The sequence below is a fragment of the Chiroxiphia lanceolata genome, chromosome 18 (assembly GCF_009829145.1).
Source record: "Chiroxiphia lanceolata isolate bChiLan1 chromosome 18, bChiLan1.pri, whole genome shotgun sequence".
Lineage (NCBI taxonomy): Eukaryota > Metazoa > Chordata > Aves > Passeriformes > Pipridae > Chiroxiphia > Chiroxiphia lanceolata.
Genome location: NC_045654.1, coordinates 2,594,984 through 2,621,563, shown reverse-complemented (window position 1 = coordinate 2,621,563; position 26,580 = coordinate 2,594,984). Strand labels below are relative to the sequence as shown.

The window sequence follows — 26,580 nt, the reverse complement described above, 5'->3', positions numbered from 1 at the left end:
GCAGGATGAGGAAGGGAAAAAACCAGTGAGAAGAGAATCAGGGACAAGATTTCTGTTCTCTATAACTCTGTCACTGCTTAGCCTCTAAGGAGTTCTTCCAGTTCTGTGCAATCTCTGACAATTTACTGCTCATAATAGGAAAAAACCATGTCTGTGCTTCCAGTACTGTTGCTGCAGTGACATGCAAGAGGCGTCAAACTGCTGAGCCACACACCAGGTGTTCTTCAAGGTAAGAGTTGTAGGTAAAACAGTTGTACAGCAAGCTGTAAAACAAGTGTGACTCAGCAACTTCTTCCTCTGCAGATCCTAAATTATCAGTGCCGACTGAAATGTTATCACTGTGACACCATCACGATCTCTTCGGCAGGAAATAGGGCTGGAAGGGATGTGTGTGAGGGGTGACAATGTGGCACAGGTGCCAAGTGCCAGGCAGGGCCAGCAGTACCTGCTGGGCACGTCGATGTTGATGATGCAGGTCTCCAGCAGCTCCCCGTGCAGGTCGGTGCAGGACGCCAGGAGCCAGCGCTGGTCGTGGGACAGGCAGTACCCCACAAACAGCACGTTGTACTTCTGACTGGCCTCCCCAAAGGTCTCTCCCAGCTCTGTCTGCTTGTCTTTGATGGGTGCCAGGATGAAAGGAGGTGAGTACAGCTGGATGGGGCTGGGCCTCTGCAACAGAGACAACGCGATCGTCAGCAGACAGATCAGAAAGTATTTATCACAAGAAACACTGGCAGTGAGTACAGAGAGAGGGGAGTGTGAAACAGTAAATAAGTTCAAGGCATTCCTAGTCAAGAGAGAGATTGGGAAAAGGAGGGTTATAGATAACTCATTGCTGTAGTTAAAGCTGATGCATTCAAACCTTATCTAAAGACTTCTTTTTATATACAGGTATGAAACCAGTCCTTGGACCAGCCTCTGACACAGGCAGGAGTTTAAACCTCCTCAGCTGTCAGATGCTCCTGTTCCTTAACCATCTTTGAGGCCCTTGGCTGGATTTGCTCCGTGTTTGTTGTTCTGAGGAGCTCAGGGCCAGAGGAGAGGAGAACCAGCACCTCCCTGGCTGCCCTGCAGCACCTCCCCAGCACAGCCCCACTGCCCCTGCCCTGCTCCGGGGGCACAGGGCTGGCTCACACCCACCGTGTCCAACAGGACCTCCAGGGCTCCTTCTGCAAAGCTGCTTCCCACATGGTCCCCACAAAGCCATCTTTGCTCTCTAACTCCTCTGTGGAGAACAAATGTGATGGGCCTGACCAGACATGCTCCATAATTAAGAAATAGCCAGGGTGTTTTCTTAATTTTTCAGCAAAGTTTGGGAGTCTGCAGTGCAGACTGAGAGCAAATGCATGTAGAGCAGAGATTTGATTGATGAATTAATTGTGCTAAATGCAAGTGGCTCATGAAAACATTTGCCCTTTTTTTGCTGTCTTTTGCATCTTCAGGAAATTAAACATGAAATGCAAAGTGCAAGTTAATCAGCTCAGAGGAAATGCAAGGGATGGTGTTTTCTCAGAGACAGGAAGGGATGTCCAGTGTTTCTGCCCCTGTCCCCTCCTGAAAGAACCATCCCAGCCTGGCAGGAGTGGAACTACCCCAGCCTGCCAGGAGAGCAGGAGCATGTCAAGGGAGGGAGATGCTCAGAGGAGTCTTGCAATTCTTTTACCCTTCCCTCACACCTAAATAGCTTCAAGTGTGACTGTTGTGACCTGCTGTAAATCCACCCTGCTGAACAGACACCTCCAAGGGAAGCAGAGGAGGGACTGTGAAAGGGAGGTGCCTGAGGTCAGGCTGCTCTCAGGAATTCCCAGTGAGACATTATGGATTCCTGTGAGCAGTGGAATGTGCCAATAGGTTGGGTCTGTGATGATTTTGCAAGTAGGCTTCAAACCCAACCAGCAGGCCTTTATCCCAAGGTAAGTGTTGAAGTGTTTACTGTCTATTAAACCTAAATAAAATATTCATCATTATCCTTCAAAGAATGCAAAACATTCATAGAAAGTAGGATGGATTATCCTTCTTTTGAAATCCTTGAAATTCCAGAAACAAGGCTTGAATATTTACACTTTAAAAAACAGATGAAAGACAAGCCCATGGAAAGAGGGGGATTTCTCCATTACCTCAGGGAATTAATATACCATCTGTAATTAGGCATAGGAACTTATTTCATATCTATGCATAAACATGTGCACAGAAGTACAGGTTGGACATAAACTCTTGGTGGAGCACTAGAGACTAAAACCACAAAATGACTCAGAAACTCCAGTAACGATGTGCATTTTCTCTTCTTTCACACTGATCTTTAACCTTTTACTTTATGACTCAAACCTAGGAGCTTAAAATGTTTTGAAAGCAAGCAATCTGACATTTTTCCTGCTATTTTCTATTTAGCATTAGCTTGTCTTTTCCCCTTATATTATCATTGTCTGCTGCACCTTGAAAAAAATGCTCCCGCCCGTGTTTTCTCTACTCTTGTTTTGATATCTGAGCAAAGTGGTCACAGTTGATCAGCAGCCTTTCACTCCCTTGCCCCCAGTACCAACCTCAGGGTTTTTGAGGGTCATCTCAATGCTGGCAGCTGGCCCAAAGCCCGTGAGGGACTTGATGTGGATCTGGGTGGGCAGGGGCCTCCTGCACTGGCAGTACACGGAGAACGCCAGGGACTTCAAGTGCTGGATGTAGAAAACCTGCTCATCCTTCATTGTCTGCAGCATGTACTGGCAAGGCACAATCTGGGCAAGGCAGACACACAATCAACAGGACTGAAAGGCTTCCAAGGGCTGCTCATGAACATCAAACCAGACTCACACATTTGTTAGTCACTGAACACCCAGGACAGGCGGTGACACCCCGTTATTGGCCCCACAGCTCCTGCCAGGGGGCAGCCCTGGGGCAGGAATGGCTGCAGCACTGCCTGCATTCCCTGGGACACAGCAGCTCCTGCCAGGGAGCATCCCTGGGGCAGGAATGGCTGCAGCACTGCCTGCATTCCCTGGGACAGAGCTGCTGCTCCCATCACATTGAGACAGTGAATTTAACCTCTTTAATCCTCAGTCCAAAATCAAACGTCCCAATTAAAATGCCCTGAATTGTTTAAAAACTGTTTTTGTGAGCAACACCTCCATTTGCAGGTGGCTGAGCTGCACAGTCTCTGCTGTCCAGGCAGGTTTGGCTCCATGGCTTGGGGTCAGAGCCAGGAATTGTGTGCTGGCCATGTGGGAATTGGCACTGTGGTGTCACTCTTAAGGAGTGTAGAGAGCACAGTTAAGATGCTGTTACAGTGATTTGTGTGGTTATTTCTCCTTTTCAATTCAGTAATGACTGGGAGCTCAGCCACCTCATGCTGCTGCTCAGCTTTACTGAAGTCATGTGGAGCAGCACCAGTGAATTCACATGTTCAAGCAGCAAGAACCAGAGCTACAGGGAGATGTCCCTGTGAGATGAGTTTGGTGGTTAAGACCCAAACTGCACAAGAGCAGGAAGGAGAAATGGCACAGAAGTAAACAAAGCATGACAAAAATCAGATTTCCAGTTCAGATACATTTTAAAATTAGAATTAAATCCCTGTAACCTGATTGTTTTAATGTACTGTTTTTATTGCACAAGTCCCACACATGGCTCTGGAAGCATCTTTCCTTCTCCAGTGAGAGCAGGAACTGTCAATGCAAACATTTCTGTTGTAGCCAAGACTGCAAGACCCAAACAGATTCTTTCAATAAATATTCTCAGCAGTAATAAAACTTAAGTATCACAAAACTTTTACTACTTTATGGTTCTTGCTTGAACCATGAGAACTTTGGCAGCACGTTCTATTACTAAATGTGCCTGTGTGTTTTTAAAAGACAGTTTTACCCAGGAATTCCAGAAGCTGGGCTTTCCCCTCTGGACAGGAATTGCAATAAAGCTGCAAACATTTGGGGTGGATTTATTCTGAAGTAACTGCATATTTGGGTGTGCTGTGGTACAGCTGTGAGAATGTGGTGATGGGAACTAGATCAGCTACCCTTTACTTAGAGAAAACTGCTGTTTTGACTTAAACTGGCCAAATATTTTGAGGAGCAAACAGTAAATGCCCAGAAAACAAACAATACTGAGAAAAAGGGTCAGTCTGTTGCTTGTCTGATCCGGCCTCAGATCCAGTGTCAATGTGACATCACAAGAACTTCCAATTCTCTTTTTTCTATATATATATAATTTGAAATACTTCTGAGCCAAGGTGAGCACACCTGAATGAGGCCCACAGAAACCCTTCCCACACTGCTTCCTGCAGTGCTGCACATGGACAGGCACAGCCTGTGCCCTCTGGCCTCCCATTCTCCCCACAGTTATTCAGCCTCTGGCACAGAGCAGCCCTGGCAATGCAGGCAAGGCTGGGCAAGAGGCCAAGTGCTGCTTCTGGCTGCACAAATTCAATTCCTAAGCAATTCCAGAGTAAGTAACTATTATTATATGCCAAGTTACATGGTAAATTATTTTTAAGCAGCAGATAATAACAGTACAATAGTTATATTATGCATTAAATGTCTGGTTTCACATACTTCTTTTGGATTAAACAGCATAAATCAAGGGAATATAAACAGCAAACAACTCAACATGTAGAGCAATCAAAGGAGCAACTGGACATTTTTGGCAATGGTAACTCAACCTGCAACTGAAATAACTGCAGTCTCTCTCCAGGAAGCACCAGGAGACAGATCGGACACAGGGGTACTGGGGCTGCTTTAAATTTTTCCTCATCAAAAATCAAGGGGTTTTTTTTATATATAATCTTGTACTGCCAAGAAAATAATTCCTAAATGTCCCCTAAATATTCTCTGTCATCTCCCACCCTGTATCTTTCAGCACTGAGTGTCACAGCCGTGCTGTGACGGGGGGACCGTGAGGACGCGGGGGAAAGGCAGCGCTACCTGGAGAATGAAAGAATTCCTCATGTTCTCAGGCAAGTTATCCAACATTTCTGTGTAGCATCTCATGAGACTCAGGAGCCAGAAGTTGGCTGAGGCAGACTCCTCCTCTGCAGTGTAGGTGAAGGGGTCCACCATGTAGATGACCACGGCAGGGGGGTAGGTGTTGCTGTCAGCAGCCTCCGGCTCCGTGGGGACCCCGATCCGCTCCCGCTCAGGGACACTAAACACACACACACACAGAGGGGACAGGGAACAAGGGTCAGTCCTGCTCTTCTGAACACTCTGTGGGGCTCAGGTGGTGGTGGGGAAAAGGAAAGTACTGAGGAATCCTCGTGTCCAGCAGCAAAACTAAAACCCATGACAACAGCGACAGGCGGGACTTTTACTCGCTGCAGTTCCTAACCCAAAATACCTGGGTTTAGTTATGCATTAAAGATACACAGAGTCTAACATAATCTCATTTAATGCAATCAGAATCCATTTTGTCTGAAGATTATGGAAGAGCTGACTGCTATTAGCTCTGTGAGTTTTCATGTAGGTGCTTGCCTGGGTTTTGGTGCAGTTTAGGGTTTGCTTTTGGGAGAGGTGGAGGGAGGAATCAAGCACAACAAAGCAATATTCATGGAGCCTAAAGTCCTGCTCAGGCACAGGGAAGGTTCCAGTGGTAATGGAAGGAGCAACTGAACGTTTTTTACTTGGTAAAATGCTCCTCCAACCCCAACCATGAGCAGGAGGCTCAACATCTGTAAGTGATCAAAGCAGCTCAGACTTTGTCAGAAGCTGCTGCAGCTGCTCAGAGGGTGTTTTGCAGGGATCAGTGAACAGATGTCTCAAGGACAACCCACACTACAACAGGATGTGGGCTTTTCCCTCAACATACAGGAACTCCACAACACACACCGTGACTATTAGCAATATGCATTATTATGAGAGTAATGAAAAACATGTTCCCTCAGGAAGTTACTTACACACAATGTCAAAAAACCTTTCCCTAATTTTTATGTTTGATGGGTGGCTGTTCACAGTGAAGTCTTTAAAGGAGTTGTGCTGCTGAAATTTATTTTAAAGTAACAGGACTCCAACCCTGTTTCCTGACCTCACAGTGTACCTGCCTGCAAAACAACACCTGCAATGCAAGAAAATCAGAAAAAAAAAGTGATCTGTGGCTTGCACTTTGCATCTGTCAACATTACAGGTGTGATGGAGCAAGAGGCATCCAGTTCCATGGGATATCCTGCAGTGCCTGACACAGGCAGGCCGAGCCAGCAGGTTTGGCACAGCACCTGAGAACCCCTCTGTGTTGGTGGTGCTGCAAAGACAGGCCAGGTGGGGAATCCTAGAGATCCAACACCCCCGTCCCTGCAGCTGAACCAGGCTTTAACTGCTGTAACAAAAAAAGGGGAGGGTTGTTTTTCCAACTCCCCTTTATCAGGGACTGCTACAAACCACCCAGATGGGCCCTGCTCCACTCCCACCTGCCAGAGGGGCCTCCCCTTTCCACGGGACTTAAAGGTTGTGAGCTCTGTGAGAGGACAGAAAGGCCAGTGGGTGTAACGAGGAGCACTGTGGGCACTTCAGGCACTCACCCTTCCTGCCCCTCCTGCTGCTGCTGGGGCAGGCTCTGCCCCTGCTCCGTGTCGGCCGCGGGGACGCTGCCCTGGGATCGCTCTGCCGTGCCCGCCCCGGCGCCGCCCTGCCCGGGGCCGGCATTCCCGCTGAACCCGGGCGTGGAGGAGCTGCCCGGCATCTGGGCAGTGCTGGGGGTGGCAGAGGACGCCGACAGCTGTGGCACGGAGGAGCCAGAGGAGGAGGTGCTCCCGGCGGGAAGGCTGGTGGTGCCGGCGCTGGGCGTGGAGCTGAAGGAGCTGCCCGTGGCCGCGGCCGAGAGACACGAGGGGTTGGAGGGAGCGGGTCCAGCATTCCCGGGAGCTGCCTGTGCCTGGCTGGCTGGGGCAGGAGTTGGGTACTTGGGGGGCAGCAGCAGGCTGCTGTCCAGCTGCAGGGTGGCTAAGTAAGGTGCTGGAAGGACAAGAGAAGAGGAGAGGGGGTTAGTGACAGGCCCATCAGAGGAACGTGCAGCAAACCAGCAGGTCAGACAATGCTTTCTGTGCTTTTAGAATGTTCTAAGAATATACAAATGCTGATGGATTTCCACTGTAAATGTTTGCTTTGGAATCCGCTCTTCAGAGCTTCAGTTCTGACTGATATGAATCAAATGTCTTAAAAACAGGGCTGACTTTGCAGAGCTCTGTGACTCTGTAATTGACACATCCTGATCTCTGCCCAGCCCGTGTTGCAATAACAGTGTTACACAGCTCTGCCGTCTAGGACAGGTTATCTCTGTCAGGCTGAAAGCCTGGAAGTCCTTTCTGTCTGAGCTACAACAATGGCAAACTTTATTATAGTTATTTCTGCCCCTCAGTATCAGAAAAAGAAAGATCACAGTAATTATTTACAAGTAATAAATGAAAATTTCTTATTTATTTACTCTCAGAGGTGGTAAATCACCAGTGGGGAAGTTTCCAGTGCTGCCCTGACAGATGCCTCAGGGGCTTGGAGCAACCTGGGATAGTGGAAGGTGGCCCTGCCCATGGCAGGGGGTGGAATGAGAGGAGCTTTAAGGTTCCTTCCAACCCAAACCATTCCATCATTCTTTATGATATACAAACACCTTATACCAAACTGACTGCTTTAAAGAGGTAAGAATTGGCTTTTGAATCTCTGACGTGATCCCCAGGGTGATAAACAACAACAAGAAGGAGGCAAATTTAACGCGGAAGGATTAAGAAATTAAGATAACAGCTTTTTAATTTTTAATTAGATGTTAATCTGTGCCTGAAGAACCCTCCCCCCCCCTCATTTCCACCTCCTGCAAACCACCCCCAGCCCCCCGAGCAGCCGTGGGGGACTCACCAAGGTGATGGCGGCAGACCTGGGCGTAGAGTTTGAGCCTGGAATGATTGTCCCCGTCCTCGGAGCCCCAGGGCTGGGTGAGCCACTCACTGCCCAGCTCCTCGGGCAGCGTGGGGGCCGCGCTCCTGCCCACCCGCAGGATCCCGTCACGCAGCACTTTGCAGATGGGCTTGTGCTGGCCCAGCCTGCACATCTGGGGAGGGAGAAGAAATGCTCGTGGGGAGATGCCAGGCAGCTGGTTGGAGCCTAAACCCTTCGTCCCCGGCACACACCTCAACGAATGTACTTTAAAAAAAGGCTGAGTTTGACTGTGGATTGAACTGCACTCACAGCAGAGCTGAAAGGAGGGCAAAGGGGGGCAGTGAGGCTGGGGAAGGGGCTGGAGCACAAGTGCTGTGAGGAGCAGCTGAGGGAGCTGGGGAGGCTCAGCCTGGAGAAAAGGAGGCTCAGAGGGGACCTTCTGACTCTGCAGCTCCCTGACAGGAGGGGGGAGCTGGGGGGGTCGGGCTTTGCACCAGGAACCAGCAGTAGGACAAGAGGGCACAGCCTTGAGCTGTGCCAGGGGAGGTTCAGGTTGGACATTGGAAAGAAGTTCTTCCCAGAGAGAGGGATCAGACACTGGAATGGGCTGCCCAGGAGGGGGTGGAGCCACAGCCCCTGGGGGTGTTTAGGGACACACTGGATGTGGCATCAGTGCCATGGTCTGGGTGCCAAGGTGGGGTTGGGTCACAGGGTGGACTCAATGATCTCAGAGGGCTTTTCCAACCTGGTTGATCCTGTAAGGAATCTCAGGTACTGGGGATTACAGCACCTGCACGCTAAAACAATGAATGGCTTTATGTCCAGCTTAGCAGTTATGAGAAAGCAGCTCCTGAGTCTGCCCCTTGCTCTTTAGGCTTGGTTGGGCCATGGCTGAGAGGCTGCAGCTGCACTAAAGCCACTGCCACATCCTCCGTGTGCTGCAAAGAGCAAGTGGCAACACACACCCCAACCCGCCCAGAGAATCACAGTGTGACTCAGAGAGCGCTGCTGGAGAGCCCTCAAAAGGAGAGAAAACCCTTCTTCAAACAGTTGTTACTGTTTGAAGTGATTTCTCCCAGTGACCATGCACTAGGGCAGAAGTGACACTTGGGAAGCAATAACTCAGCGTGGGTCCCGTTTCCAACCTCGTATACAGCGCTCAAGTCCCTGAAGAAAGTTTTGGCTCCGTCGAGCAAGGCCTCGTTTTCCGGACACACCACGATGTAGGCGACGTCCCGATGGCCCCCGTATGGGTCCAGCAAGAGCCTCTCCCAGAAGGGCAAGGAGAAGGGAGAGATTGTCAGGAAGTCCTTGTCATAGCCCACGAGTAACGTCGGGATCGGGAGAGGCTCCGGGGATTCCTCAGAGCCTTCCAAGGGAAAATAAAGAGAGAAGAAAGGTTAAAATAACTGGGAATCACTAATCCCTTGCCATGGTGAGTCTTCTGTGAGTCTGATCATTGAGTGGAAATGTGTGTCAAGGGTGTGCCATCCCTATAAACCACGTTCTCACACGGCCCTTCTTGGAAAAAATGTTCCATAAAGGAAAAGAGATTTATCTGTCCTTGAGAAATGTCACAGAATCAAAGTTCAGTCGGCCGAAGTGGAGGGAGCTGAACCAAGCACCACTTTGACTTCCCCAGAAAGCTGCAACAAAACATCTCCCAGTGTACTCAGAATACAGGCACTGCCCTTCCCGAGGCTTCGTGTCCTGGTTTTCCTTTGTCACATCCACAACCACAGCTCAGGAGTTCCTGTTCTGTCACAAGTAATAACAGGAAAACACAAGATCTGATCTTACAGTTCTTCACCCACCTCCACCTGGTTGTGCAAAATTCCTAAAGCTCAGGCTCATTTATTCCCAGGTACGTAATACCACACAAAGTCATCACAATTCCATAAACTGCCTCCCACCCCTCTCCACAGGATGTGCTCTGAGCACCTGTTGTCCCCATGGAGGGGATTATTATCCAGGGTAACAGGGTGACTCCCAGACACCGAGCTCAGGGGAAGATATATTGCTGAAAATGTCAAGCTAAAATATACCCACTAGTTTCTGCAGAATGTAATTCAACTTTATTAAAAAGTTCAGTAAAATTCACTGACTCTCCATCAAAGGCTCTGCTCTGTACTCTGTGGGAATGTTGGTTTTATTCTCTGGTAACAATTGGCAAATCTTAACTCTTAAAGTCACAAATTATTAGAAGTACTCCAGCACAACAGCTTTAGTCAGTGAGTCACCCCCAGTTGTCCCAGCCCCAAGGAAAGCACCAACATATCAAATACCAACAGAGAGGAAATGAAGCTGTAGTGAAAAAAACTAACCAAGACTGCATTGGTTGAGCCTGAAATAAGAAATACAGATTTAAATGTCAGTCATTATTCTGCAAAGGTGCATGTGCGAAATCTGGTTTGTAATTTGGATTTCCCAGAGGTGTCACAGACAGATAATTAAAACAAAACTTCTTATTAAGACTATGGGAAGCCTTAGAACAAGGAAACTCCTGTGTGGAGAAAGCAACCCTGAGTTTTGTGGACTTGCACAGCTCACACAGCCCCTCTCCCCGTTGGGCTGTGGTTGATTTTAGCAGCCCCCTCTGCTCACGTTGTGCCTGCACCAGTTGCTTCAGTCTGAGCCCAACCCCACACTCAGATAGGGCTGAGCCTCACCCACCCCCTGTGCCCTCTGTAAATGTCCCTCAGTCTGGAAGGGTAAAGCCTCCACCACGCTGTTCAAGATGTGCTTCAAATGCCTTTTTAGGTCACTACAAAGCCATGTGAAGAGCCCCCCATGACCCCAAGCTGTATGAAGAGCCCCCTCCTCACACATTTCCAGAAGAAAGAACCCATTTCCAGGAAACTCTGCTTTCATTCCAACTTGGCGTGGCCCACAGTGTACCTACCGTAGGTTCCCCGTCCTGCCATCTTATGGAATTGCTGCCAGGTGAGTGGTCCCTGCACGTGCTGGATGTTCTCCCAGGTCCTTCCCGTTCTCTTCTTCTGGATGGCATCCTGGAGGAAGGGCTGGAGCGAGAGCAGCATGCGCACCACGTCCTGGGAGGAGAGCATGCTGATGTCCAGCACTGCAAGGACAAGGAGCACCATCACTTCAGGGAGGGACACCAGCAATCCTTCAGAGGGGACAGCATTTTCTGTGCATTGTGCCTTCCTACTGCTCTGCACGCTGCCCATGGAATTTGGGCAGCTCTAATAACCTAAGGGCATTTAATGTGGGGCTTTCTGAAAACACAGCTGCAGTGAAGCTGTCACCACAGCCTTTACACACCTTTCAGTGCTGCTGCTGCCCAGCTCAGCTCACAAGATGTCAGAGCATCTTTAAACAGGCAATATTTAATCATGAAATAATTATTTTTCCCTCGACACATTTTTTTCCCCTAACTCTCGTGTACAGAGCAATTCTCTTCTGCTGACTGCTTTTACCCTTCTCCAAAAAACGAGGGGCCATAATCCTGTCTTCCCCCAAATACCTGGATTTGTTTTGCCTCTCTGCTTCGCATTTGTGAACTTCCACACAGACTCTGTCACAATTTAGGCCACAAAGTCTGAGGACAACGGGACTATTGGTACCTGAGATGTAACCGGATTATTGGTACTTCAGATGTCATTTATAAAGCTTTCAGAACTCTCCTTTATTTCTAGCTTTTTCTCAGGCCTGTCACTTCCCACATAAAGGTTAAGTGGGTCACGACTGCCGAGATCCAAATGAATTCCAGGGCCAGAGGGTGGGTTGTGCCCCTACCGTTGCTGTGAGGCCAGGAATGGACGGTGGCACTTCGTACGAGGGCCTCGTCCACCTTGCCCCCCGTGGGGTTGTCCACGTACTGCCGGCCCTGCTCCAGGGCGTTGAAACACTCCACCCAGGAGTCGTTGCTGTCGGCCTGCAGCCGGTCGTAGCTCCAGCTCGGGCAGGGCAGCGCCTGCCGGTTGTTGGAGGACATGTAATCCAGGCAGCTCAGCGACGTGAAGGGCTGCGTGTGCTGGTTCTGCAGGAGCAGCAGGAGGCTCATGGGGGGCTCCTGGCTCCTCCTGGCTCCCTCTCCCATCTGCGACATCAGGCCGCTCTGGCAGACCATCAGCCTCCGCTCCGCGGCCTGGCCGATGTCCGAGCTCCTGCCGAAGATGTCGAGCTCGTCCTCGATGAAGAGCCCGGAGTTGTAGCCCAGCTTGCGGTTGATGATGGCGCTGAAGCCGCAGGTGCAGCGGTACTGGTCCTCGTTGGACGAGTCCGGGATGTAGAGCCCCACGTCGGCGCCCTTGATGTTCATGTTGCAGGCGCAGACGCAGCAGCTGTCGAAGTTCCTGTCCTTGAAGATGTTGAGCACGGAGTCGGAGAGGATGAGGGTGACGTACAGGCTGTGGGCCTCGGGGATGGGCTGCACCGTGCCCGGCTCCACCGAGTTCAGGGGCCGCGTGGTGGAGGGGGTGGATGCGGGGGAGCCCTGGTCGGTGCTGTCGTACTTGACGGAGCCCTGGCCGCTGGCGGTGCCCCCGCCCCGGGGGGTGCGAGGGGTGCGGGGCGTGCGCGGGGTGGGCACGGAGAAGCGGGGGGTGGCGGGGGACGGCAGCACCCCCGCCCCGCTGTTGCTGGCGGGGGCAGCGCTGTTGAGGGTCACCGGGGTGCTCATCTGGGGGGTGCTCATCTGCAGGTAGTCCTGGTCCGCCAGGCTCCCCACACTAGGCACGTTGCTGCAAGGAACACACGGGAACAGCGTCACACCCCGTCACAGACTGGGAAACGGGGACATCCCATCACTAACTGGGAAACAGGGGCACATCCCATCACAGACTGGGAAACAGGGGCACATCCCATCACTGACTGGGAAACAGGGGCACATCCCATCACAGACTGGGAAACAAGGGTACATCCCATCACACACTGGGAAACAGGGGCACATTCCATCACCAATTGGGAAACGGGCACATCCCATCACAGACTGGGAAACAGAGGCACATCCCATCACAGACCAGGAAACGGGGACATCCTATCACTAACTGGGAAACAGGGGCACATCCCATCACAGACTGGGAAACAGGGACATCCTATCACTAACTGGGAAACAGGCACATCCCATCACAGACTGGGAAACAGGGACATCCTATCACTAACTGGGAAACAGGCACATCCCATCACAGACTGGGAAACAGGGACATCCTATCACTAACTGGGAAACAGGGGCACATCCCGTCACAGACTGGGAAACAGGGACACATCCCATCACAGACCAGGAAACAGGGACACATCCCATCACAGACTGGGAAACAGGGACATCCTATCACTAACTGGGAAACAGGCACATCCCATCACAGACTGGGAAACAGGGACATCCTATCACTAACTGGGAAACAGGCACATCCCATCACAGACTGGGAAACAGGGACACACTCCATCACACACAGGGAAACAGGGGCACATCCCATCACAGACTGGGACACAGAGGCACATCCTATCACCAACTGGTCAGTTGTGGAGACTGATTTGGCCAAAACTCACTTTTAAACACAAGGAGATGGTGAAAACTGAAAGGACTCGCTGAAAAGTAGCAAAGAACACTCTGCCCACCACCTTGACTCCTGTCTCTCAACACAACTTGTAATTCTCACCACGAACACCACTCTTTCCTATTATTATGATAACAGGTATCATCTCAGGCACTTCACCCTCTTGAAGATTATTCCCATGGCCTAAAACTCAAATGCTCTTGAGAACAATCTCTAGATAAAATATCAAGTTAAGATTTAGATTGTTTGTAAATCTTTTAGGGAAAAGAGAAAGAACTGCAGTTGTTATTTTAAACATTATTATCCGTGAAGAGATACACAGATGAGTGGAAATGAAGAGAGTATTTCAGAGGCATACAAATGTTACTCTGTTTTAAAAATCACCCCTTTAAAGAGCTGCCACAAGCCCTGCTGTGGTGCTGATACAGGACACCACTCCCAGTGACACACAGTTGGTACCAGCATGTCCCAGGCTATAAATTCAAACCCTCCTGTGGGATTACACAGCCCACAGCCCAAAGGGACACATTCCATTATAAACTCTTAGTCCTGTAAAGCTCAGAGTTGTATCTCTGGGTCATCTCCATTCCTGGCTGGCTTTTATGACTCTGTTTTGTTCTTTTCTGCCAAATTCAAGCGACCACAGAACAGTTGGTACATTCCCATGGGATCCCTCCTCCACTGCAATGACTCCTATCAAGACACAGGAGATATGGGGCCAAACAAAGATGAACCTGACTCTTCCCTTTCCAGGTCACCACTAAGCTGCTCACTCCTCTTGCCATGTGTCCATTCCATATTAGGGCAAGGGAAGCGTGTGAGGACTCAGTGAGTCCCTGGATGAAGAAGGGGAAACAGGATTTCTCCATGTTTATCTGCTCTCACAGTGTATTACTGAAGAGGACCATCCTTTGAATGCTCACATATCATTAATGACTTGAAAAGGAAAACAGTGAGGACCTTATTCCTTACAATCATTTTATTACCTTGAGCTGATGTGAGTCCAACTCAAAGCAGGAAAGGGAAAAATAATGAAGCAGGGCTGAAGGAGCTGTGGAGCTGAAGCACAGAATGCCTCAGACTAATAAGAAAAGGTGACCTAGAAACCTTGATTGGCAATCACCACTCTGTGGGAAGCCTGCAGTAATAATCCTCACTCTAATTGGATTAGATTGAAAATGAAAGGGGTTTTTTCCCCAACAAATACCTGAAATTAATAACCAGCTCAGGCCCGGTGCATCAGTTACTATTATGAACAAACCTGAGAATTAAATTGCTCCCCAGGCACTGTATCAAGGGTTTACAATTTCTTCTTTGCAATTCTTTTGAGAGCACTGAAGGATCCTTTGGGGTTGGAAAAGGACTGATTTAAAGGATTTACAGACTGATTTAAAGATACAGACTACTTCCTCCAGAAATGAAGCAGTGCAGCAGGAGACCTTTGTACTATTATTCTGCCTTTTAAGGGGTTTTATTAATTTAATGGTGCAAATTCTTGCTTAGCTTTCAAAACCTCCAGCAATGAATTTCCTCCATAAACACTGCTCATTTCTGAGAACTGAGTGAGGAATACAAGCCTTGAAAATTAATGTCAGGGTTTCCTTACAGGTCACACCACTCTTGTACTTGGCATCTCTTCTTTTGGTATCAAAGAGGGCAGGACAGCACAGGACAGGACACAGACCTGTCCCAGGTCACCCACTCAGGGAACACACAGGAGCTCACAAGAGGAGCTCTCACAGCCCTTCTCAGCATCTTCAGAGCCCTCAGGAGGCAAACTGGACTCACCAGGAGCAGAGATCATCTGCCTGGAGCTCAAACTCACACAGAAGTAGCGACCAGAGGGCAGCCTGACTGGGCTGGAGATGGGGAGGGATAGACATGAAAGGCTCAGTGCATCATTTCATTCCCTAACACTTCTGGTTTATGCTAAATCACAGTATTTTCCTGTATCAAAAACTGCAGTTAATTCAGGTCCTGCATGTCCCTGTTCTTTAGAAGCACTGAGGGTGCAGTGGACACTGCAACACCCCGACTGCCAAAGGCTGGGTTTAAATCACACCTTCCTGAGATCAGAACTGCCTTGATCTCAGACAACAACAAATCTAAAAGGTTTCAGCGACTTTTGCAGGTGAAAGCTCTGTTAACACAGACAGCCACTGCAATCAGTGAGTCATTTTTAGGCAGGGGCTGCACTCACTTGTAGCCGTCTCTGATGAAAGTGGCTGCGGGCGGCAGAGGGAGCTGCTCGATTTTGGGAGGAACAGCCCACGAAGGCCTGAAGATGCAGGTGTCTGGGATCTTCAGGGGTAGGAGGCACTGGCTGGGCAGGATCTTCAGTGGAGCAAACAGGGAGGAGCCCACGAAAGGTTGAAATGATGGAACTTTGTGCACGTACGAAAAGTCCTGAAACGCCAAAGCGACATCGGTTACAACCACACGGTCAGGCTGGTCTTCAGATGTTTAAACTGAAACCCCTTGTACTGTTTTCAGCCCTCTACAATTGCTTTTTTCCCCCCTCAAATTAAGGATATTTATTCATTCCACAAAACATTCCAGAGCAGCTCCTTCAAGGAAGCTCAGCTGAGGCTCCCTGTTATCCCGGGATGCTGCACAACTTCCTGGCAGGAGGTTCACGACTCCAGCAGGCTCATTTAAGACAAGCTCTGTCTGAAACACTGTGAAATTTTCACACTACCTGACTTTAAGCACCTAATTTAGGCACTTGAAAGATTGATCTTTGCGTGACTTCTGTCCTGACAATGAGTCACAGTGTGAAGAAACCTGAGGTGCCTTGAGGCAGCCTCTGAATAACCCCACAATGGGGATTCATAGAATTTTAGTAAGAACAGTGGACACTTTGCACATGCCAATTATTAAATCTAAATAGGGTATTAAATACAAATATCTAAGCAATCTAGCAAGTATAAGATTAACTATAAGTGAAGTTCAGTCAAGCTGGGCTTTTATTGACTGCCACTTTTGCTTGCAGAGAGCGACGACAAGAACTTCAGCCAGCGTTTCCAGAGCTATTCCAAGCCTCTTTCAGAACAGAACTAGTCCTTTTGAGGCACTACTGCAAAGTAAAAATCAGTATTAAAACAGTAACAGCATTTAACATCTCCTTATTTCTTTGCATTTTTCCCTTGCACCTTGTCAAGCACTGAGAGGTGAGGAATGTGTGGATTTTTATCTCCAGCTGCTGAATATTCAGCACAAGGAATCTACTGCCGTGTTCTCAGCATGACCAGCAATGGGTTTAGTGCCCATTTCCCTCACTGGTGGGTATGAGCAGGGGTGACACACTCAAAAGCAAGTCAGCTGTGCCCTGAGAAACGTTCTCAGGCAGAATTAAAAGGTGTATTTTAATACTCCTACAATGGTTGTGAGGGAGATTAAAATATCTTCAGTATCAATGATGCCCTAAAATCTGCTCCCACTCAAAATCTTCCAGCTCAACAAATTCCAATACAGGTTTCCTCTGCAGGCCCAAGTTATCCTGTTCTCAAGCAAATAGTTCACTGCATGAGCAGAGGAGAAAAACCAGCAAGGTCTGTAGCAAAGTCTCCCAAACCTTACAAAAATCTTGTTTCAAACTTCTCTAAAGGTACAGAAACAGGCAGAGACATGGACTGGACATGGGGACAGCCCAGCTGTCCTGCAGCACAGCCAGGAGAAGGTGCCTTTGCTCCATGTGTCTCCAAAACCCAAAAGCTCCTGGGGAAGAAGTCCCCCTGTGGTTTGCCAGTGCTTCCCTTGCAGTCTGAGGGATTCTATCCCTGCCAGGCAGGAAGATGTACCAATTCCCAGCTGACTACATCATTTACCCTAAATAAAGGGGTCTACCAGGATTCTCACATCAACACACACCCACTTCTTGCCCATGCAACTGCAAGTGCATCCCTGTCCCAGTCCCTTAAAACTCAGCCTCCAGTTAATTCCAGCATTCCCAGGAGCACAAAAAACAGGGGAGAGGTGTTCTGGGGAGAGAAGGTGTTCTCTCTAGTGAAAGAGAAGGAATGGGCTGTGGCAGATGAGGGACAGGGTGGCCCTGAAGGAGAAGAATTAGGCTATAAAATCAAGGGTTGGGGACACCAGGAAGTCAGAGTTTTACAGTGGGCATCCCCCTTTTATTCCCTGTGTCCAAAGGAACAAGGTGATGTGCATCTCTACACAAAATGTGTGGTTTTGGATGAAAAGCCCCTCAGGCTCTGTGCATGGAAATATGGAAATATGGCAACGACACCTTCTGACCCGAGTGACAAAAACTGGCCCCTGGAGTTCAGGAATGCAGGACACACACAGGCTGAATGGTTTTATCCTCCTCCTCCCCTGTGAGGGAATAATGACACACAATCCATGCACACCCAGTGCTGATGCTGAGGCCCTTGGTGGGATGCTGTGGAGCAATGGGTACATCTGGGAGGGGAGAACCAGTGGAGTCCCTGCTCCCAAAGAGCCCTTTACTCAGAGAGGAGGAACTGTGTGACATCCCCTGACCTGTGTCACACAGAAAGTCAGGTAACAATGGGCCCACCTGGCCTCAAAACTTGGGAAGTAACATCAGCTGAAGAAGAAGAAACACAGTAAGTTCAACCCCTGGGCTTTCTCAGAGAGTTTTCATCCCTGACCAAGAAAGGAACATTTCAGAGGGAAAAGGGCACCACTTTATCCCAGCTGGGTCCCCAGCAGGGAGGGTGACAGGGCAAAGGTGCTACAGAGAAATTATCTGAGAAGACACAACCTTTAACAGCCACTGAGGCACAGGGGTGGTGGTTTTTTTCATACATGTACAATCTTTCTGTTGGGCACGGGGCTCATTTCACAGACAATACTGTTTGTTTGCTGAGCACACCCCAAAACATCACAGACATAAAATCACCACAAGAAAAATGCCCATGGTTAAAATCAGGGACATGATTATAAAGCCCTTTTATTACTAGAGAAGAATTTCTTTTCCCCTATTACAGACTTTATATGGGTCTAGCTCACATTTTTAGTGGGCTACACACACTGCATGTGACTTGTTTCTAGAAATCAAAGCATACAGAGATGAGCTTATAAAAATACCACAGTTTTGGTGTGTTACCTTGATTTCTTCAGGTTTGGGGCTACCTAACCCATCTTCCACCTCCATTTTGAACTCAGCAAGCTGTGTTGGGACCATGCTGACCATAGGACTCTCCATCATGCCCAGGGTGGTCACAGTCTCTGAGCTTATTCCGTCTTTGTAACTCATCACTGGGGAGAAGGCAGGGTGCTGTTCTAAAGAAGGTGGTGTTGGGAACATCCTTTGGAGATCTGCCACAGCTAAAGATGATGGAATAACACACTGTTAGTTATTAAATTACCAATTCCCGAGGAAATTCAGTAAAACAGAAGAGACCAACCCAATGCTAGCTCTTATTCCATCAGTTAAAACCCAGCAAAGGTTCTACAGACTTATGGAGTTCTGAGAGCAGCATAAACTTAGATAAAAGGTCAACTCCTAGGGAAAAATTCCAGCAGTTCCTGGGGATATTTTGCAAGTTTGTTGTGCAGCAGAAAGAATGAACTAGTAGACACACAAATTCCATGTATGGTTTGGCAGCAATAAATTAATATCTCGGAACAGAAGAGCTGAACTGACATTAATGCAAAGTTCACTCAGTAGCTGTTTCTAAGGAGTCACAGAGTGGCTTCTTCCCTTTCCCTGGGTTGACACCAGCCCTAAATCAGGAGGCCTTTGGGATTAGGGTTCACTGAGCTGCATTTCTCCTCTCCTACACTCACTGCAGCCTCATTTGGTCCATGGCAACACAACCCCTGTTGCTGCACAAACATGGGCAGTTTTGCTGAAGAACCAGACTCCAAAGTGCCAAGTGTCAGAGGAAACCACAAAATGATCATTTTGTACCACAGGACACTAAGTCAGGAAAATCCCTCAATTACTTCTCAGGAGATGAGAGCAATGGAATCATCCACTGCCCGTTTTTCTCTTTAAGTAAAACAACCAACCCCAGCAGAAATGCTCAATACAGTGTAATGCAACTGAAGACAAATCACAGCAAAGACCTTTATGTTCTCCCTGGCTCCATTCTGTTTCCTTCCACATTCATTCTGTGTGAAATTCAGAGTAAATGCTGTATTCTCCTGACTGGAATTAGGGCAGATCCTCTCTGGACAGAACCATCCCTCTGGTGAACCACTGAGATCAGGGAAGGGTGAATTCCCACAGGTATCTCTTCTGAAACACCTCTTCTGACAGACTAAATCCCAATCCCACTTCCACACCCAAGCTGACAGGATATTCTTGTATTCAACATTTGCAGCCTAAAGATTATGGAAAATTCCTAAATCAATAGAGGGATTTCTGACTGGTAAACACTGTGTTGTGGAAACCCAAACTGTACTCAAAAACTAACTGAAAAGGGCAGAAATAAATGATAGGATTAGAATTATTTATAATGTGTATGGATATGTGTAGGAATTCCTGCAGTAACAGCACATTCTGCAGGGTGCTGCAGCCCCAGGATGTGTCTCCACTCTGCCCTAACAGAGCCAAACCTGCATTTGATGCTTTTGTGCCCAGAGGTGACACAGCCAGGTTGTTTGGGAGCAACAACTCCAACATGTGAGGTCCCCTCAAAATGGACTTCTTTTGGTCTCAACTGTCAAAGCTGAACCCAAAGTCCTTCACAGCCTGGAGCAGCAGAGTAAATAATGGGCTGTGAATTATTCCCACTCAGCCCTTTTTCTTTTATTTCCCCACTTTCTCAGTCTTTGAATTTCCAAGGCCTTATTCTTGTCCTGATCCAGGATAAACCACTGAAAACGGGTTCAGTAGAATGGAAAAAGCTCTTTTCCACCCAGTGCCAGTATGGAATATAATCTTCAGGATGGCAGCTGGATTGTCTACCTCTGTTTTTTAACAGGTATGTTTTAGGCATTGCAGAGGGACAGGAAGGAAGGGTGAAATGAAAGGTGGTCAGTAGGAATTTATGATGCTGGACAAGGCCCTTCAGCTCCCCACAGACACTGCTGTGCCTCCACTGCTGGTGTCAAGGCCACAGTTACAAACCACCAGTGCAGTGTAATTCTGACTTCCCTCACACAGCTCCTCACTGCATCATTTTCTCACCTCCAGCTCAATCCACTTAGCACAACTCTGCAGTGCAGATTCATAAAAAAGTTTAATTACAAAAAGTCCCCCAACCCTACAGCAACAGGCAGCTCTCATCGCTCATTTTCATGTGTGTCATGCTTGAAAAAGCTTTGCATATTTTAAAAAGCTATGGATCAACTAAACCTGTCAAAATCCAATCTCTGTATACTTCAGACTTCTACATTTGAGTAAATCAGCACAGCTTTTATGGGTCCATAAAACTCTGACTCATCTCCCTCAGACTGATTTTTTTCTTCACCTCAATTTGTTCTCATTACCAGCTGAAGTTAATGAGAAGGCATTAAAGAATGATTTGCAGAGAGATTGGATTTCTGCTTGTAGCAGCCACAAAAATCAAACCTTCTTCCTCCTCACCACTAAGTAATTTGTAATTTGTAATTTGATTCATTAGTGTTACACTGAAAATTCTCACCTTCCTCCTCTCACACAGACACATTTCTCTTTCAAGAGAAGTCCAATCTAAATTAATATAATCATAGAATCATTTTGGTTGGAAAAGACCTCTAAGATCATCGAGTCCAACCGTTCCCCAGCACTGCCAAGGCCACCACTGACCCGTGTCCCCAAGTGCCACATTCACATGGATTTTTAAATCCCCCCAGGGATGGGGACTCCACCCCTGCCCTGGGCAGCTGTGCCAGGGCTGGGCAGCCCTTCCAGTGAGGAAATTTTCCCTAATATCCAACCTAAACCTCCCCTGGCACAGCTTGAGGCTGTGTCCCCTCTTCCAGTCACTCCTTACCTGGGAGAAGAGCTCAACCCCAGCTGATTTCACCCTCAGAGTAACAGTTCTCGTTCCCAATCATTGTTGGCACAGTGCTTACAAAAAAGCCCTGTTGTTCTAATCTGCATTTCACACAATCTCAGCATACCAAATGTAATGTGTCAGCTCCCTGCACTGCCATAGCCTTCCCTGTCCATGTGCTGTGCCTGCATCCCTCCCACAGCTCTCTGCAAAGGTCTCCAACGTGCCTCCAGCCAGAACCTCATCCTGTGATTTTCATCATGCACTTCCAGATTAAACCCTGAAGGCGATTTTAGTTTTAATTTGTCAAATGCTCAGTGCAATTTTCTTCCAGAGACAGGTTGCACCATAATGGCCACTTGGTAAGTCACAGGTTTATACTCTTTGATTTTGTTAATCACAGAATATGCTGAGTTGGAAGGGACCCACAGGGATCATCCAGTCCAGCTCCTGGCCCTGCCCAGGACACCCCAACAGTCCCACCCTGTCCCTCACAGCATTGTCCAAACACTCCTTGAACTAGAAGAAGGATTTATACATAAACAGGGACATGGAAATGGTGTAAGTGCCCAAAATTAAACACTGAGCTGAGAACAGAGGGGCTGGCTTCCAAATGAAGACTTGTGACAAACCCTTCCCATTCTTCCAGTCCCAGACAATGGAAAAGATCTCAGATCTCAGCAGGGACATTGAGAATCCGTGTCTGTGTCACCCCTGTGCTCATTAACACCCGCTCCAACAGCGCTAATTACAGCACACAGCACACCCCAAGTCCTGGAAAGGGCCATGCCAGGGGTGTGAGGGGCTGTGGAGGGCACACAGAGCTCGGGGAGGGGCTGTGGGGGGCACACAGAGCTCGGGGAGGGGCTGTGGGGGGCACACAGAGCTCGGGGAGGGGCTGGTACTCACTGGGGGGGTACGGAACCGCCGTCCTGCCGTCCTTGCCCACCGGCCGCTCCTCGGACCCCGCCGGCGGCAGCTTGGAGGAGCGAAGGGCTGGGGACACGGCCTGGGAGCAGGGAAAGCACACCATCAAACACCCAAACCACCAGATTCACAGAGTGTCAGACATCCTGAAACCTCCCCGAACACCATTGCACAGGACAGAAAACAGGTGCTTCTTTTTTACTTTCATAGCAGCCTCAAAAAATCGAACCTTCTTCCTCCTCGCCGCTAATTAATTTGTAATTTGGTTCATTAGTGTTACACCAGAAAGTCTCACCTTCCTCCTCAAACACAAATACATTTCCTTTTCACCTCCAGAGAAATGCCAACTACCAAAATCAGAAAGTATTAGAAATTCTGAAGCCTCTCCCAGCGTGATTTCCCAGGAAAGAAAACTTTCTACTCCCCCCAAGGAGCCTGGATTTCTTTTTCCCCTCTTTCAACACCAAAGTCTCTGAAATATTTGCCTGTCTATACACTCTCCATATTTTGATACATAAATACAGGCACATATTTCCATATACACACAAACTGTATTGAAAATGTTATCACAAACCCTGAGCTTGAAATGCTCGTGACTACTCCACACCTTTCCATGGCTGGGTCACTCCAAGACAATAATGGGAATATGGCACAGAGTAAGCCCAACACATGTGAGTTCCAAGACAGGAAGAGCATTAGGGTCAACCTCACAGAAGAGGGTGATTTTTTTATTTTCACAGGACAGTCCTCCTGGAGATTTGCAAATTAACTGTGACATCCGAAGTGGAGCTTGTGTGGAACCACAAAAAGTAAATTGCTGCACTTCCAAAGTCCTGCCAGCAACCACACATTAGACTTTTAAACACTATTATCTACCAGCAGTCAGTTTAGGATCCCCTTCTGTATCATTATGGGTATATTAGTTTATTATGAAGATAGCAACTATTCAAATCTTTGCCTTTCCTGGCATTTTTTCCCTTCATAATGGATATAAATATGCTTTGCCTTTTGTATTTCCTAACACACAGCAACTATTGTTGTCCAGGAATAGAAAGAAAAGTGGCTTTAGAGAGTTACTGAAATTCTGTGAGGCTGAATTTGTCTTTGGGCAGGTTCTCAGAGGAGGTAAAACAACAAATCACCAGTGGATGAAACTTGGATCTTTTCCACATTTCTCACACACAAAGTACTGACAGACAACTGTCAGACAACACGAGCTTTGGTGTTCCCCGAGTGAGCTCCTGAAATTCCTGAATTACACACCCTGATGATTTCTCTCTCTTTGAGGGATCTCCTGAAATGAATCCTCTCTTTGCCAGCAATTCTTCCCAGCCAAAATCCAAGCCTGCCTACCTGGACACTCTCTCCCTTATCTATTAGGGATAATCGCTCCCCACCAGAATTCCATCCTCCTCCTCCTGCTGCTTTTTGTTGTCCTACAGAACACTCAGTCCTGCAGGGACTTACCCCAAGCTCATCTTCATCTGAATTGTCAAAGATGTTGTCCAGGTCGTGCAGGGATGGAGCCAGATCCGTCACCTGGGTGAGGCTCCCGGAGCCCCCTCGGCCGGCAGCGCCGTCCTGCCGGGTGTCTGCCACAGGGAGAGGGGGAACACGGGGAAAATGGGAGCACAGGGACACACAAACACCTTTTCCCAGTTGTACTCCCCCAGGGGACAAGTAAAAAGCACTGGGGCCCCTCTGGAGCCCAGGAACAGCCTTGCAGGGAAGAGTAAAGCAACCCCTGAAGGATGAAGGGAGCTGCTGCTCACTTAATATTCTAAAATCATATATAATTGTGTTATTATAAAACAGACAAGGAAAATCTTTGCCATCTCAGGAGCTGCCTACAGCTCTCATGTTGCAGTCAGAAGTTCAGGGTGTGGTTTTTCCTTCCAGATGTTACTGCAGAGCACTGACTGACTGTTTTTGCTTTGCAGAGCCAATCCAAGAGCTGTTACTCACCAGCCTTAGGGGCAGAACTGAAAATGGACATGGCATCTTTTCCATCAGGAACTGGTGTGGAATGTCCCGTTGGGGGGATTTCCTTGGCACCAATTCCATCTTCTGGCTGTACAAAAAAAAGAAAAGCCAAGAGTTTTTAATGGATATTATCTTATGTAAGAACAACTGCTCTCCTATGTCAAGCCAAACTCAAGAGCTCTAAATTATATGTTTTGAGGAGCAAAAAAAAATTTAAGAAGGGAGAAGAACACAGCTGTCTGCTGTTTACATACACAGGAAAAACGTGGAATAACACTGTGTATGACTTCCAAAGGATTCCACATACATGGAATTAGCTCTGACAGCCAGTACAGGGAATTAACCACCTCAAATTCTCCAGAAAAAACACCTTTCAGAACGTGCAGTGTGGTGAGGACCTGCACAAGAACAGCCAGAGTGAGCAGCCAGACACTGAAACAGGGAATAAGACACACAAGAAGGAGTATCTTGCAGATGATGATCAAAGAATGGGAATCAAATTGTTCCTTTCCCATATGGAAAAACAGCTCCAAGGGAATATCCAAACCAGTGCTGTCCCTCTCCCAGAGCCTCTCAGCAGAAGGATACTCTCCTTTTGCCCAAGGGAAGGAAAAAGTTGGGCTGGAGAGACCCGAGCTTTACACTGAGGTATCTGTCAGGCTGAGGCAAACAAGGGGAAAAAACCAAAACACCAAATTCTTTCATCTCTGCAAGTGAATATAAGGCTCAAAATCTTTTAATTCTTAGCTTAAATCTGGAACTTACTGCTGGCCAAGCTGAATATCTATCTATCTATCTATCCATCCATCCGTCTCTCTATCCATCTGTCTGTCTATCCATCTATCATATAGATATATATTGCATTCATATCATACAGATATTCAGCTGGCCAAGCTAAATATATATGTATGTATGTATGTATCTATATATATATATTCAGCTTGGTCTGCTGAATATCTATATAAATATAGATATAAATTTATAGTTTTATATTAAAAATATATATAAATAAAAGTATGTATATATGTGGCAAATACCAGTTCAAAAATACCACAATTAAATTCATTTTTCCCAGTGCTGGTGCAGGAAAGAAACACAACAACACAACACCTCTCTGATTTTGACCTGTGGAACAGGTCTGTGTCTCCCAGAGAGTGAATGCTGTGCCACACCACCCCCCAGTGAGAACAGCAGTGCCAAGGACTCTGCATTCACACACTACCTTGGTCTTCTTCGAGGGATCTTTCTCGGCCCCAAGTTTGCACTTTTTGTTGACGGTGAAGCTGTACTTGATGTCCCCGTCCTCAAAGGTGTAGGGGTCACTGGTGTCCCCCCAGCCCTCCCCGGGCTGCTGCAGCAGAGGCAAAGGCTCCAGGTAGTTCAGGGGCTGTGCCAGTTTCTGCTCTTCCAGGATTTTGAACCGTTTGTTGGGCTGTGCCAAGAGCCTGGGAGGGAAAACAAACCAGCAAAGGCCCCGTGAAACAAAACCAACACACCTTTCACAGCCAACACAAACCAGCTCCTGAGGTCTGCAGCTGTCCCACAGCTCACTCCCTCCCCCTTGAGCCAGCAGAAAGATGGGTTTTTCCCTCAAATAAAGGATGTACTTGGCTACATTTCATATTAAATATTATACTGTATTAAGACCTACTTTAGGACAATGAAAGAAGAATTAATGTTGTCACTATATAAATGAAAACACTTAGAAATACAGCAAACCCCACTGTAACTGCCAAAACCAGTGTTCTTATAACTCAAAAACTCTTCCTCAGTTAATTTTTGCTTACACATATTCACTAACTACTCTCTCTGGTGCATTTTGTAAATGCACTGTCAGAATGCAGGAGTAATTTTTAGGTTGGCATAAAATAAATTTAAATTCTCCCATTAAAGTTATAAACAAATAACTTCCTTTGCATAAAAGAAAATCTGTTTATATAAAAATAAAAATAGAAGGAGACAGCTAAAAATTCCTTACAATGTAGTTGTTCATGGTCTTCACTGAGGCAGTCAATGGGTGTTAACTATAATTTTGCTGAAGTGTATTTACAGGAGATTTGCTCTTTGCCCCATAGGGGCTGTCGGGGCTTTGAGTTTCCATCCTCCAGAGACTGAAGTTACCCAGCAAAGCTCCCACCAAATTCAAAGTGGGGTTACAAAAGGCAGAAGAACTATTCCATACTGAAGGAACACTTACTACTCACAGAAGGTGTGGCACAGTGCAATTTTAACCCCACACAACTGGACAAACCTCACTGAAGAATCAGAATTTCACTCCAAACCAAGCCCTTCTGCAGCTGAAGGCTGCACATCTCGATGTGTATTTTGTTTTGTTAAATAATAAAAAGACAAAAGCTTAAGAGAACTCCTAACATTTCCTCAAATTCTCTGGTGTAGGTCACA

General features: G+C 47.6%; 1 protein-coding gene across 1 annotated transcript in view; it reads right to left on the bottom strand.

Annotated features, from left to right (window-relative positions):
• MED13L (mediator complex subunit 13L) overlaps positions 1 to 26,580 on the bottom strand; it is a 178,263-nt gene that overhangs the window by 11,840 nt on the left and 139,843 nt on the right. Inside the window, exons 11-24 of the mRNA XM_032705450.1 lie at positions 25,400 to 25,622; positions 24,160 to 24,265; positions 23,662 to 23,786; positions 22,177 to 22,276; positions 18,447 to 18,667; positions 15,558 to 15,763; positions 11,598 to 12,544; positions 10,741 to 10,920; positions 8,984 to 9,207; positions 7,818 to 8,010; positions 6,491 to 6,923; positions 4,905 to 5,124; positions 2,541 to 2,729; positions 446 to 669 (exon numbers count right to left, since the gene is read on the bottom strand). Coding sequence (XP_032561341.1) covers positions 446 to 669; positions 2,541 to 2,729; positions 4,905 to 5,124; positions 6,491 to 6,923; positions 7,818 to 8,010; positions 8,984 to 9,207; positions 10,741 to 10,920; positions 11,598 to 12,544; positions 15,558 to 15,763; positions 18,447 to 18,667; positions 22,177 to 22,276; positions 23,662 to 23,786; positions 24,160 to 24,265; positions 25,400 to 25,622 — 3,591 coding nt within the window. The remainder of the gene's footprint in view (positions 1 to 445; positions 670 to 2,540; positions 2,730 to 4,904; positions 5,125 to 6,490; positions 6,924 to 7,817; positions 8,011 to 8,983; positions 9,208 to 10,740; positions 10,921 to 11,597; positions 12,545 to 15,557; positions 15,764 to 18,446; positions 18,668 to 22,176; positions 22,277 to 23,661; positions 23,787 to 24,159; positions 24,266 to 25,399; positions 25,623 to 26,580) is intronic.